The 13,538-nt window shown below is 42.7% G+C and overlaps 1 protein-coding gene across 1 annotated transcript; it reads right to left on the minus strand.

Moving 5' to 3' along the window:
• Window positions 1–231: 231 nt before the first annotated feature.
• Window positions 232–13,079, minus strand: CD274 (CD274 molecule; the record flags this gene model as incomplete). The annotated part of the gene is made up of 6 exons (XM_080911547.1): window positions 232–328; window positions 1,599–1,658; window positions 3,099–3,209; window positions 5,071–5,355; window positions 11,421–11,762; window positions 13,028–13,079. 6 exons carry the CDS (start codon window positions 13,077–13,079, stop codon window positions 306–308), a joined length of 873 nt encoding a protein of 290 aa, XP_080767673.1. The 3' UTR covers window positions 232–305.
• Window positions 13,080–13,538: the final 459 nt, after the last annotated feature.

The following is a 13,538-nucleotide window of genomic DNA, read 5'->3' on the forward strand; positions in this document are numbered from 1 at the left end:
CGCATTCACACTGGTGACTCTGTCTCTCGTCCGGGCACTGGGAAGAGGAAAAGGTGCCTTGTGCAAGGACCAGGGGTTAAATGAGGAACCCTCAACCCGTTTCCCAAGATGATTGATGGGCAACTTGCTTAGCAGTGTCTCCTGCAGAAATTTCCTTTGTCCCGGGCTCCTCTTCCAACACCTCCTCTCTTTGTTCTCTTCTCGGGTTCCATTTTGAGTCCTTGGACCCATGTCCCATGGGCCCCTCTCTTTCACAGACTACAAGCTGCCAATCCCCCCTCGATGATCAGAGGGCTCAGCACTGCTTACGTCTCCTCGAGCTGTGTATCTGGAGAGTGATCACAGTATAATAATTTCATAAGGGCAGGGGGTATACGAGGTGGGGGAGGATTATGACATGTAAGATAAACAAATTTGATGTTTGCCAGAGCATATAATAATGTTGCAGGAAGACAGAGGCACATTCTGCCTATATCTGACTACCCTTACATGATGAAGGATGACTAACCATCCTTGCATGTCCGGGACTGCCCTGCTTTTAAAATGGAAAGTGTGCTGGGCTGAGAAATCCTCAGTCCTGAGCAAGCAAGGCTGGTTCCTCAGGGTAATTCAGCGGTATGTACTGAGGTGATGTGCATGAGGGAACCTGCTTGGGTCTGCCCAAGTTAGTTAAACCACTTTAATCCTGGGCTTTCTGTTTGGTTTCTAACAACATTTAAATGAATTAGATAACTTATTTAAAAATAGTTCAGTTGGCTGGTTTAGATTTTTCTGCTCTTTTTTAAAAAATTATTTTATTGGATACTCTCTGTATTTACATTTCAAATGTTATCTCCCCCTGTTCCTATCCCCCCTCCCCCTCAAGTTGTCTCTGCAAAGGTGTCTCTCCCCGTTACCCTCTCCACCTCAGTGCCTTGGCATTCCCCTACATCGGGAAACTGTGCCCTCACTGGATCAAAGGTCTCTTCTCACATTGATATTGATGCTAGACAGTGCTGTCCTCTGCTGCATGACATTTTTGCTCTTATAAATAGACATCAGTAGCAGAATAAATTGAAGTACGTAGCACAAGAACAAACATCTGTGGTTAAGTCTGCGTGCTCTCAAGCGCCCCACATTATCTTCTCAGCCCTCTTTTCTCTACTACAAAGTAGAGATGATTCTCATGTTTATCTGATTGTTTGGGGGCAGGGTGATGAAACAGTTAACAGCTAACCACATGGCAGAATCATCTGCCTAACTGCCCATTCAAACAAGTCAGCACTGTCCCTAGTTACAGGGACCATATAGGCACAGCAGCAGCTGCAAACCCAGCATTTCTTCAAATGTGGCGGAGGAGCCAGCAGCCCCCACACACAGCTTTTCCTTTGAAAGGAGGGAGATGTGACTAGCAGATTTCTCCTTGTTACAGCAGCTTTTTTTAATCCTTCCTTTTGTTTTGTTTTGGGGTTTTGCTATGTGGCTCAGGTTGGCCTGCAGCTCCCTATTCTCCTGCCTCAGCCTACAGAGTGCCGGAACTGCAGCCCTGCAGGACCATGCCTGGCTGCTGTCTCTCATGGTCTTTCAGCTTGCCTCTCCCTTCTGTGATCCACACTTACCATCTCGGTTTTTTGAGTTCATACCTTCGATGCCACATTTCTCCACATCTAGCATTCTCACTAAATAAAGAAGAAATTGATCATAATTCCTTATAGCATGATGCGACTACATCCCACAGGGACGTTCAATGTAAGGTTTTTAGGTGACACCAATTAATCCCTGATCACCAGGCTTTTAGCCCGTGAACATCTTTGTTCTAGTGCCCAAAAGGCAATGTTCATTATTCTACAACTTAGGGCACATCTTTTCATTCTCAGATGGTTTTTAGAACTGTATTTTGTTTTCCACCCTCCCCTAGAGATGGTACACATCCTGAGTTATTGTATCATCTGCTGGTCCTCTCCTATTCTCATCCTCAACCAATCCTTCCAGATGCGATTTGGTAACTTCCTTGACTGCTTCCTTGTGCAAGTCCCAGGCTAGTCCTAATCCAGATGTGTCACTGAAACTTAATCCTTACATCCTGGCAACCCTCTTGCTTCTGCTCAGGGCTTATTCTTTGGAAGCAGCTGGTTGCCACCTCCCCAATTACAACACTTCCCCCATACACTCGCCTTCTGAAGGGGTGCTGGGGAATTCCTCTCTGAGGACCAGTGTTCCCTCCCATATTCTATTTCCCTATTTGGCAAATCCATACGTCATTGGCTCACTTGGTATACATTTCAAAGTACTGGTGAAAAAGTTTTACTCTAAGTCATCTTACAATGGGAAGGCATTATTCGAACATATTCATTTCCCTAGATTTTAGTCATTCTTATGGGGAAGTACTGAAATAAATGTATGAAAATTATTTTAAAAACTATGTCAGTCTGTCTTCAGAAATCTTGCAAAAAAAAAAAATGCTTTGTGATAAAGGTACCACAGCTCTTTTTAGACAGACATGTTTTCCCACTTAGGGTAGCTAGAACCCAGATCAATAAGATGTTGTAAGAAATACAAGACTTGAGTTCAGCTGAGACCAACAAGCACCACAGTGCTCTGTCTTCAAAGTCTGTAAAAATAAACCTTACGGCTTTCTTCCTCAGCCTCCATTGTTACCCATCCCCCACCCCTCCAATTCCAGTCAGAGTGTCTTTCTTATTGTCTAAACTCCCCCTGAACAGTGAACCTCACAGTGCTCCCTTGAAAGCTGAGTCTTTTAGCTTCCTTTAAACCCTTGTCCAACTCAAACTTCTCCAAATGACAACAGGGTCCAACACCACACTCCAACGTAGGAGATATTGAAGAACAAGAGTGTGAGCAGAAGACACTACACCAGAGTCACTGCTAAAACTTACTCTGTGTACCTGAAAGCTAGCCCAGAGAGGGGAAGCCAACACCTTTCAAGTCAGTGTTTCCTAGCGAGGCTCTGCTTGTGTGCAGGGTCGGACAGCACCCTGTGATGTGGGGCTGTTCGCGTCTAGTCAGAGGAGCACCATCTCTGGCGCTGCCTGCTCAAGCCCATGGGGAAAGGACCCTCAGGCACGTCCCTGCAGGCGGTCCAGCAATGGAGGAAATACCTTGTTTTCTCAAGCAGAAGAGGACTGTGGACCCTACAAGGAGGAACAGCAGGACAGATCCCAGAAGTACCCAGCGAGTCCTGTTCTGTGGGAGACGTGCTGCAGGCAATTCTGGAAAGGAATACAGAGAAGCTGATGAAAAAGGTGAAGTTTTTCTGAAAGCGTCAGGAGAATGATCACTCCTGAAATCTAGTTTCGTCTTAGGGTGATCCTAATTACTGGAAGTTAAACGTAATTCCAGGTAAGCATTGGAAGGAGAAGACAGGTCTCCTAAGAAAATGGGAGCAGCACAGAGAAGTCGAACTCCAGGCCTGTGACATGTTTAGCACAGTGCCCCAGAAAGTGACTGTCATATTAAAGGCAGGAAGTTCCTTGTGCGTTCTTTAATACAGACACTGAGAGCTGATTTGGTGTGGAAAGCCAGCTCCAGAACATGGGAAAGCAGGGGTGCCGTTATGCACCTGGTCAAGATCAGGGGCCAATGCATGTTCTTTTTCTTCCTTGTTTGAAACTCTTGGGCATTCTGGTTATTGGCTTCTCCCTCCTGTTTCTCTGTCTGTGGAGTTTTGTGAAAGAGAAAAATGGGTCCCATGACACAAGGATGCTCTGGGATTGCTAACTCCCATCTCATGTCTAACTCAGCTCCTATTTGGTCCCACTATGAACCCAAGTTACAGATGAGAAGAGACACTCAGAGTGGTTAAGTTACTCGGGATGTCCCACAAATAAATCGCCAGAAAGCATCTTTGTGCTGCTTTATCGTGATGATGTTTGTTTGTTTTGTCTTTGAGGCAGGGTCTCTGGTAATCCATACTGGCCTTGAACTTGCTATGCACCTGAAGATGACCTTGACCTTCTGATCCTCCTGCTTCCACCACCCAAGTGTTTGGATTATAGGTGAGCCCTATAAAACCAAGTTTACATGGTGCTGGGGTCAGATCTTTGTGGATGCTAGGCAAGTATTCTCCCAACTGAACTACATTTCCAGCCACATGAAACATTTAATGGCAGGAAACCAGCAATATAGCTTTTAGGGAAAAGTCCAATTCCAGTTAGAGTGTCTTTTCTTTTCTTTTTCTTTTAAAGTTTTTCCAAACTTATGTGCTCCTTTTGGCTCCAACCCATCCTGGGCTGTATTTTTCATATTGGTTGACTTTTCAATGTAGTTTCATTTATGTTCTCTAAACTTCAAAGGGCTGTCTCTAAACGTGAGCGTACTGTCAATGTACACAGGGGTTAAAATGGAGACAGAAGCAATTCTCAGAGTAGCTCTGGACTAATATTCTTAGGATGCTCTGAGCTTTTCGCCAGACTGTCTCCCATTCCTGTATGGTAATGAATTAAAAAAAAACTCAATTTGCAAACAATTTTCATACAGCTCATTCTATCCCTGAAATACTCCTGCCTGGTGAGTTACAACCCAGCTAGCAGGTTGCCAATAAGCATGAGCCCCGTGTTTTGTACACAAGGCAACTTCCTGGAGTTGAACTATCAGAGAGACCCTGTAGAGGAGTATGGGAGGAAAGGATCCTTCCTGTTGAGTATTAAGATGTAAAAAACCCAATGCATTTGCCTCCTACTACAGCAATCCTGGAGAAGGAGGGCAGCTCTGATGCGACAGGGTTTACACTTCTGAAGCAAAAGCAGAGCCGTGCTCTCCTGCCCATGGAGCCCCAGTTACAAGAGCATTTCGGACATACAACTGTCACCTGTTTCCTGGAACACTTATGTCCTATTCATCTACAAATCCTCAGTGACATACAGTCTGTCAGGAGCAGATACTTCTTTATCTATTCTTGCTGAATGTTTATCAAGTAGCATCACCGCTTGCATGCAAGAAAAAGAGGAAATAGAATAATACGTCCAGCAAACATAAGCGTTAATTTCTTTATACACCCAGTCAACTATGGCTAAATGACTATGGCAAATGGCCATCATGCTAGGAGTCCGGGGACCTCGTTAGGCAACTCACCTGGGATGATCAGTTCAGCTGTGTGGTTTTCCCCTGACTGTAATTTCCAAAATGTACAGTAGAAAACATCATTAGCTGTTGCATTGACCCTCAGGTGGCTGGTCACATTGAGAAGCTTCTCCTCTGTCTGGGAAGTGGTGACAGTTCTCTTTCCACGCAGGGACTGGTGGTCACTGTTTGTCCAGATTACTTCAGCTTCCGGGTAACCTTCAGCCTGACATACCAGTTCATGCTCAGAAGTGGCTGGATCCACGGAAATTCTTTGGTTGATTTTTCGGTACGGGGCTAGGTCAGAAGCAAAAAGAGGTCAGGGCTCTCCCATCTTAGGGTTAGACGTGTGGCTTTGTGGTGTCTGCTTACAAAGAGTATCAACTTGGGCTGGTTATTGGAGAAATACCAAGAGTCTCCAGCTCTGCTATTTGTGCAGCAGGAAGTAGGTGTTAGTCTGCCTCAGGTCTTCTGTTCAAATCTGGGCCACATTTGGACTCCAGGAACAACCTCGTTGTTGTAAAAACCACACCAGAGTGTTCATTGAGCTCAAACTAAATGTACCAACTAAACTAAGTAAACTGTCATCTTGAAACCACAAGTCTTTCTACCTAAATATAAACAAAACATCTATTTCCTGAGCAATCATTGTCCTACTTATGAGTCTTTAGTGAGCCATACAGAGCCCAGGATAGAGCCTTAGAGCCCTACTCCATTACCAAAGACATAAGGAGAGCTTTGTGATATATTTTCACAGAAACTTGACACACAGTAGCTAAGATAAAGCAAAGCTATAATATGCTTGGCTGCCCACGCACCAAGAAAACCACCACCAATAAAATGGGTATAATCACAATTTCAAGAAGCAGCTTTGATGAGCACTTGTCCAATCTTGTATTTACCACATTAAGAACAACTGAAGATGAGGCCACTATACATCACAAAATAGGTACATCAGGAAATAATGTCACCACAATAGGGTCTACGCCACATGGCCCACGACTTAATGTTTCTGGGAAATTAAAGGTTTAAATTTAAAATCACTGTAAATGATAAAACATTCGGAGTGAAATATTTGCTTTCTGCTCACGGCAGGAGAGCCGTGCTTCCTCTAGAAGACCACGGTGAGCGGTTGATGAGTGGATGCATCCACGGCTGACTAAACCTCCACAGCCTCCGTCTCTAAGGTCTGCATGAGGACACAGGCGGGAAGCATCAGAATCTCCGCTTGCACGTTTGCTGTAGGTTCATTATGCCTCACGAACACTGATGGCTGTCACTGGGTCTGAACGTCTGCCACAGGAAGTGGGGAGGGTGTTGATTCATACCTAACTTACTACGGATTTTTTTTCCCCAATTCTCCTGTCTATTTTTGTTTGGTTTTGCTTTTAAGGAAGAGTTTCATGGAGACCAGGCTAGCCTTGAACTTGCTGTGTACTCAAAGGTAACCCGCCTCGTCCTCCTGAGTGCTGGGGTCACAGGCAACTGTGTGCCGTTGCATGTGGTTTTATGCTGTGCTGGGGACCAAAGCAGAACTTCATGAATGGCAGGCACTATACCAATGGAGCTACAGACAGTCCCTCTTATCTACTTCTAACTCAACTCACCATCTTTAAAAACAAGCATATTACAAAGTCTCCTTAAAGACATTGAGGACCAAAGATAAAGCTAACACTTCAACACAAAGCAAAACAAAATGTCAGAAGTGACTTTACCAGCCACTTTGGGACATTAAAAACAAACATTGAGTTGGATATAATAAAGCACTGGCTAAAAACAACATCAAGAGGATTGAGACCATCTTCATTTGTTAACGATGAATTACGTAAGGTGTACTGGTCCTGAGTCGTCACACTTAGCAAGGCATCACAGACAATCTCTGTTCCATTTGTTTCTTCTTTTGAGTATCTTTCTTGTACATTTTCAGAGTGTATCATGTGTTAGATTGAATCAACTACATGATATCAGTGAGTCATTTCCTTTTGATCTTCACAATGACAATTTCTTATAATATAAGCATGCACTCTCGCGTGTTCTCTCTCTCTCTCTCTCTCTCTCTCTCTCTCTCTCTCTCTGTGTGTGTGTGTGTGTGTGTGTGTGTGTATGTGTGTGTATACCAAATATGTCCTTTATAATCACATACACACTTGTAACACCTCAAAGAGAGAGTAGACAAGTTTTGTTTTCAAAGCTCTGGTTTAGCTCTACAACACTGATTAAACCAGGAAAAGTTCAAGTCACTTTTAAAGCCATCTGTTCCCTGATCCACACCCCAGAGGTACAAAGACAGGCAACGAAACATTTGGGAAGGGCATAGATTTTACAGATGGGCTAGTTAGGTTTAGGACCTGCTTCATGATTTTTATCGGGGTAGAATTTAGGTAAATCACATTATTTCTTTGGCCATCAAACTTTTAATACCTGAAAATGAGAACAACAATGCTATGTGCCACTGAATCTAAGACGCCACCTATGAAGAGAAATATTCAGATTTGAAAGTAAATAAAACAACAACAACAAAATAACCAGCCATGGTCATGAGCAAGTGCCTCCCCCAAAGAGTCATATTAAAGATTAAATAAATTTTTATGAGCAAGAAGCCCAGGGCATGACCTCACACATATTAAGTGTTCTGTGAGTGTTAATTATAACAGCTACCCCTGCTGTTACTTATCAGGCTAGGACTGTGAGGACAGCTGTGAGCACAGCTGTGGAGGGCTGTAAGCACATCCATCTCTTCCCATTTTTCATCAAGACTTCAGTGGGTCTTAAGAAAGTTCCCACGGCTCATGAGGAACAGTTTAAAGTTCCCCATATTCAAGTCTGTTTGTATAGCAAATATTTTAAGCTAATCGGTTTTTAAGCCATTTCTTCAAAAGTATCGTTTTCTTTTCTTAATACACTGGAACTTCATTATACGTCAAGGCCAGGGAGTATAACAATAAAACTGAGCAAATCCCCTACCATCCCTAGAGCTTGTGTTCAAGAGAAGGAAAGAGACAATAAACATGATGTGCTGAGACATCTTAGATAGGGATAGATGGTATAGAAAACATTTAAACAGGGCTGGAGGATCTTGTGAGCCACAACAATCCTGAGCCATGTGATTAAAGTGTTTCTTACAGATGCTTAATACCATCTACATTCCGAGAAATATTAAATGGACATTTCATTTTCTTTCTGATAATAAGTTCAGTGATTAAAACTGAGTATTTTCAGTTAAAAGCCAGATGCCTGAGGGTCTTCTGTAAACCTTTTAAGGTACAACAGAATCCAAAGAGAGAGCAAAAACTGAGTTAGCTTCTGGTCTGAACCTGTGCCCTGAGCAGACCTTAGGTGCCGGCTCCGAACCCATCCCACAACACCGAGAGGAAGCTCAACTCCCAGGTGTTCTAACACACCCAGGATCACAGGTGAGGAGGGCACAACATCTGCCCCAGCACCCAGAATTACTGGGTCCCCCAGGATCCAGGGACACAGGAACCCCCTGCCCAGCCAGTGACACCGCTCCTTCCCATCAGAACCTGTGCCCTGAGCAGGCCTTGGGCGCTGGTTCCGCACCTATTCCAACAACACCCAGACTTTCTGATAGTAATATATTTCTGATATTAACTTTCTGATATTCAGTGATTAAAGCTGAAAAGTTTCAATTAAAAGCCAGAGGCCTGAGGGTCTTCTGTAAAATTTTGATGGTATAAGAGAGTCCAAAGAGATAATAAAAAGTGAGTTAATCCAAAAGTACACTCTTTCAGATTTCAGTTTTGAAATGCTTCACCTTTAAAACCCCATGGTGAGTGAACTCCCTGTAGGGAAGCTGCACTACCACACACTCAGAGGGGCAGACTTGCTGTGAAATCATTTGCATAATTCAGGAGCTCTACTTCCTTGACACGGGAAGCTCCTGCATGCCAGAAACCGCGGTGCCAGAAACTGAAACCAGGGTCCTGTACATTCTGGGCAAGTGTTCTACTACTGGGCATGTCCTCAGTCCTGTTCCTATTTTAATTTAGTATGTATTTATATTTGAGAAAGGATCTTGCTAAACTGCCCAGGCTGCTCTTGAACCTGCTATATGTTTGTAGCATGGACGAGTCCTAATTGTGTGGTTCTCCTGCCTCAGCCTCCCACATAGCTGGGATTACAGATTTGAGCCACAGCACCCGCCAAAGCCAAGGTTCTGATTCCTGGTCTAGACCAGCTAAACTCCCAGAGCTGCTGTGTACAAATGGCAAGATGAACTGGCAATAAAATGCCAAACTAGTAATTTCTAAGAGAGGATGAAGTCATTGAGTCGGCTTGGTTATCAGCTTTGTCTCATCAAAGATCCCTCCATGGAGAAGCCATCAGCTCCAGAGGTTGTCTTTGCTATCAAAGGCATCATTGAGCGGAGAACCTAGAGTAAATTCTTTCTCACCACAAAGTCACCTACTCCTACAAGCCACAAGAGACTTCTTTTCACAGAGACTCATACTCTGTTTCCTTCCTGACTGCCACCATGTGTCCCTGCCCCAGGTTCAGTAACTTTGACTGTTCGTGGCCTTCCGGCATCATAATTTCTTTAAATATTTTGGAACAAGCCTCATATTTGCTGATGTACTAACAGGAGCTCAAGATATTAACAACCAAATCCCATCTCCTTTCGTGAATGTCACAAGTAAAGAATTGTAAGTAAAAGGTAATGGAAGTTAAAGCCAAGCAACAAAATAAGACAAGTGACATTTTCATAACCATGGGAGCGCTGAGTGATCTAGCTAGCATCAGAGATCCATTAATAAACCATCGAATGAACATTTTCCCTACTCTCTACATAATTTTGAGTTAATAATTGTGATCTCTTATAAGAAATGTGAATTTTTCCTGTGTTTAATATTGATCTTCACACTGTTTTAGTAAGAAGCAGATCAAAGGAGACTACCTAATTCTAGCCAAATAGTTTTAAAGTTTTTATGAAAACCAAAAAGGAGCAGGCCGATCATCTGCAATATCTGCCTAAAGAAGACGGTGGTCAGCGCAGTGTGAATTAGAAAGCTATTTCTGCAGACCATGAAAGGACCTGATCTAAGGGATACCACTGTGGGAGGTACATGAAGAGAGACTTTGGTGGGCATTTGGACTGGCTGTGTATGCCTAGGATGAGTGACGGTCTCGGATCTATGCAACCCAACAGTGAAAGCAGGGGTGGTTATTAAGGTGTTTTCCTTCCCTTAGTTAGTTCCAACCCAAAACCTTGAACTCAAGTGACCTGATGGCATTTCTGAGGCTTGTTCTTCAGGAACTTACACTCATCGTTCCTCCTCAGCAGTCCCAGAGATACAGGCCCTGAAAACGAATGCATGCTTTCCGAGGGTAGCCCGTACCATCTCTGCACCTGTTGCTCTACACTTAAGGTCTTCACTTCTCATCCTTTATAGATTAGCCTTAAGTTTTTTTGAATGGGACCCTTACAGTAGGAGAGAGAGATAGATAAACTGACTGGTTGATTGATAGAGAGCTATATATCCACATACACATTATATATTTTATCTATTCATAATGTATTTATATATGTATATATATTTAAATTTGTATGATATATGTATATATATTGAATTTAATATGGAGATATTCATAGGAATAAAACTGTGCTAAGCCTGATAGAATAAATATAAACAGTAATCCAATCAAAAAGTTATGGAGGGATGTACAAATAGTAGCTACTACACACACACACACACACACACACACACACACACACACACACCATGGAAGATGGTGTTTAGGGAGGAGAGATATTTTTATGATTCTATTTCTTTCCATGATATCCAAATTATTTGTAAATATGTATGTGTATGTGTGTGTGTGTGTGTGTATGTACACATATTTACAAGTAATTCAGAAAGCTTGCAAAGATAAAATGCCAGGTGTTTGCTTCTTATCATAAATGCAATATATATAATTATATATAAATAAATATATATTGTAGTATAGTATATTATTATACATTATATAGATTACATGTTATATATTATGTTATATACATATATACACATATTCTATATGTGCTGTATACTACATAGTTACATATCCATATATAACCAATATCATATATATTGCATTTACGGTAAGAAGAAGTGGACAGCTGGCATTTCACCTTTGCGAGCTATGAAACTGCAGACCACGGCTGTGTATTGTCTGGTACTGAATCTCAAGTCACTGTCAAACACACCCTGCTAGACATTTTCAGTGGCGGAGTATACGGACAAACGAACGAATGCTGTTGTTCTGTGAGAAATGAGTGTGAACTTCCGAGAGCAAACGTCGCTCAACATTAGGGAGATGCTTTAAATAGAGACGAAGCCGTCCTCACTCAGAGTACTTCTTACCATTGACTTTCAGTGTGATTCGCTTGTAGTCCGCACCACCATAGCTGATCATGCAGCAGTATATGCCTGCGTCCTGCAGCTTGACATTTGTGATCTGAAGCGCAGCATTTCCCTTCAAAAGCTGGTCCTTTGGCAAGGAGGCTCTCCCCCTGAAGCTGCTGTGCTGAGGCTTTAGGTCCTCCTCTCCCTTCACAAACTGAATAACTTGCTTGTCTTCCTTTTCCCAGTACACCACTAACGCCAGCAGGTCCAGTTCCTGTTTTACTGGGAACCTGCATTCAATCGTGACATTGCTGCCGTACTCTGCCACGTACAGGTCCTTCGGAGCTGTGATGCTAAATGCTGAAAAGGAAAGAGGACCAGCCTTCAGAAGACAGAAACTCCGCCAAACACATTTGAAAAAACAGGTAAAAGGTTACCATCACTTTACCTACTGAATCACATAAACACTAAAATTCTTCTTTAAAATAACTTTATTGGGAGGAAGGGGACGTAAACAATCTACATAATGTATTCCCAGTCTTGTTTAAAAGGAACCAATAAATAAAAATATATTATCAGCAGCCATCTCCCTGGGAATTTTCAGTATTCTTAGGAAACAGATCATCTATTCTGCATTACCTGTATTTTTATATTCATCCCTGGGGGGTGTGTGTTATTGTTCAATCGTTCATTTGATTCTGGTGCTGAGATTGCATCCTGAGCTTTGTATACAACAGCCAAGTGTTCTACTGCTAAACTACACCCACAGCTCCTGTATCTTCTTTCGTCCATTACAAGTATCTTCCTCAATGAAGAAGGAGCTAGAATGTGCTTTTTATAAGCAAAGTATATTCCTTTAGAAATATTTTATGGAGTAACTTACTCAGTAAGTAAATGACTTGCTGTGCAACACATGGACCCAAGTTCAAATCCCCAGAGCCCAGGTAAAAGCCAGGTGCAGTAGCATGTGCCTACACTGGGAAGTGGAGACAGGAGAACCCCAGAAGGTTTTGACCCAGCTGGCCCACAGTTCTCAGCAATAAACAACAAATAAGAGTCCTTGTTCTACACACATACCCCCTACACACACACACACACACACACACAGACACACACACACACACACACACACACACCACACCTCATATACATACACACATACACACCACACACACACCACACCTCATATACATACACACACACACACCACACACACACACCACATACACACCACACACAGACACACACCACACCTCATATACATACACACATACACACCACACACACACCACACCTCATATACATACACACACACACCACACACACACCACACCTCATATATACACACACACACCACACACACACACCACACACACACCACACACAGACACACACCACACCTTATATACATACACACATACACACCACACCTCATATACATACACACATACACACCACACACAGACACACACCACACCTCATACACACACACACACACACACACACACACACACATCACACACACACACACACACCACACACACACACCACAAATTAATTCCATTTTAAACTCATGGCTAAAATATTGAAAATATAGAAGCCACTGAGAAGATTTGGTGACTTACCCTGTAGCAAGTGACAACAGGCTGTGAGTATAATGACAGCGAATATCCTCATGTTTTGAGAATTATCTGTATCTAATGAAACAGAGAGAGATCTGCTTAATTCAATGGTGGAGCAACAAGACACTGGTAGATGTGTCCCTCCTAATATATAAGTTTGCCCTAAAAGCCAAACGGGAAAGCTCAGCCAAGCCAGCAGCAACTGAAGCAATTCTGATGATTTGCAATATCAGGGCCATCAACTGATTTGCAAGTGTGGAAACACAGCTGCACAGATGAAAGTTCAAATGCTTTCATTATGTAACTCAAAACCATGCAGAAGCAAGTGGAAAGGAGTATGATATGATAAGCATCTCTAAATTGAATTACAAGCCCCCAGATTGATAACGTACATTCGAAATCTGCCACGAACCCCCCCAACACCCCCCAGCTGTACCATGTGTTTTTTTTTAACACTGAAACATATTTGAAAACTAAAGCCTGCTTTAGGCAAAGCTTCAAAGTAAAGAACATA

The sequence above is a fragment of the Micromys minutus genome, assembly GCF_963924665.1.
Source record: "Micromys minutus genome assembly, chromosome: 2".
Taxonomy (NCBI): Eukaryota; Metazoa; Chordata; class Mammalia; order Rodentia; family Muridae; genus Micromys; species Micromys minutus.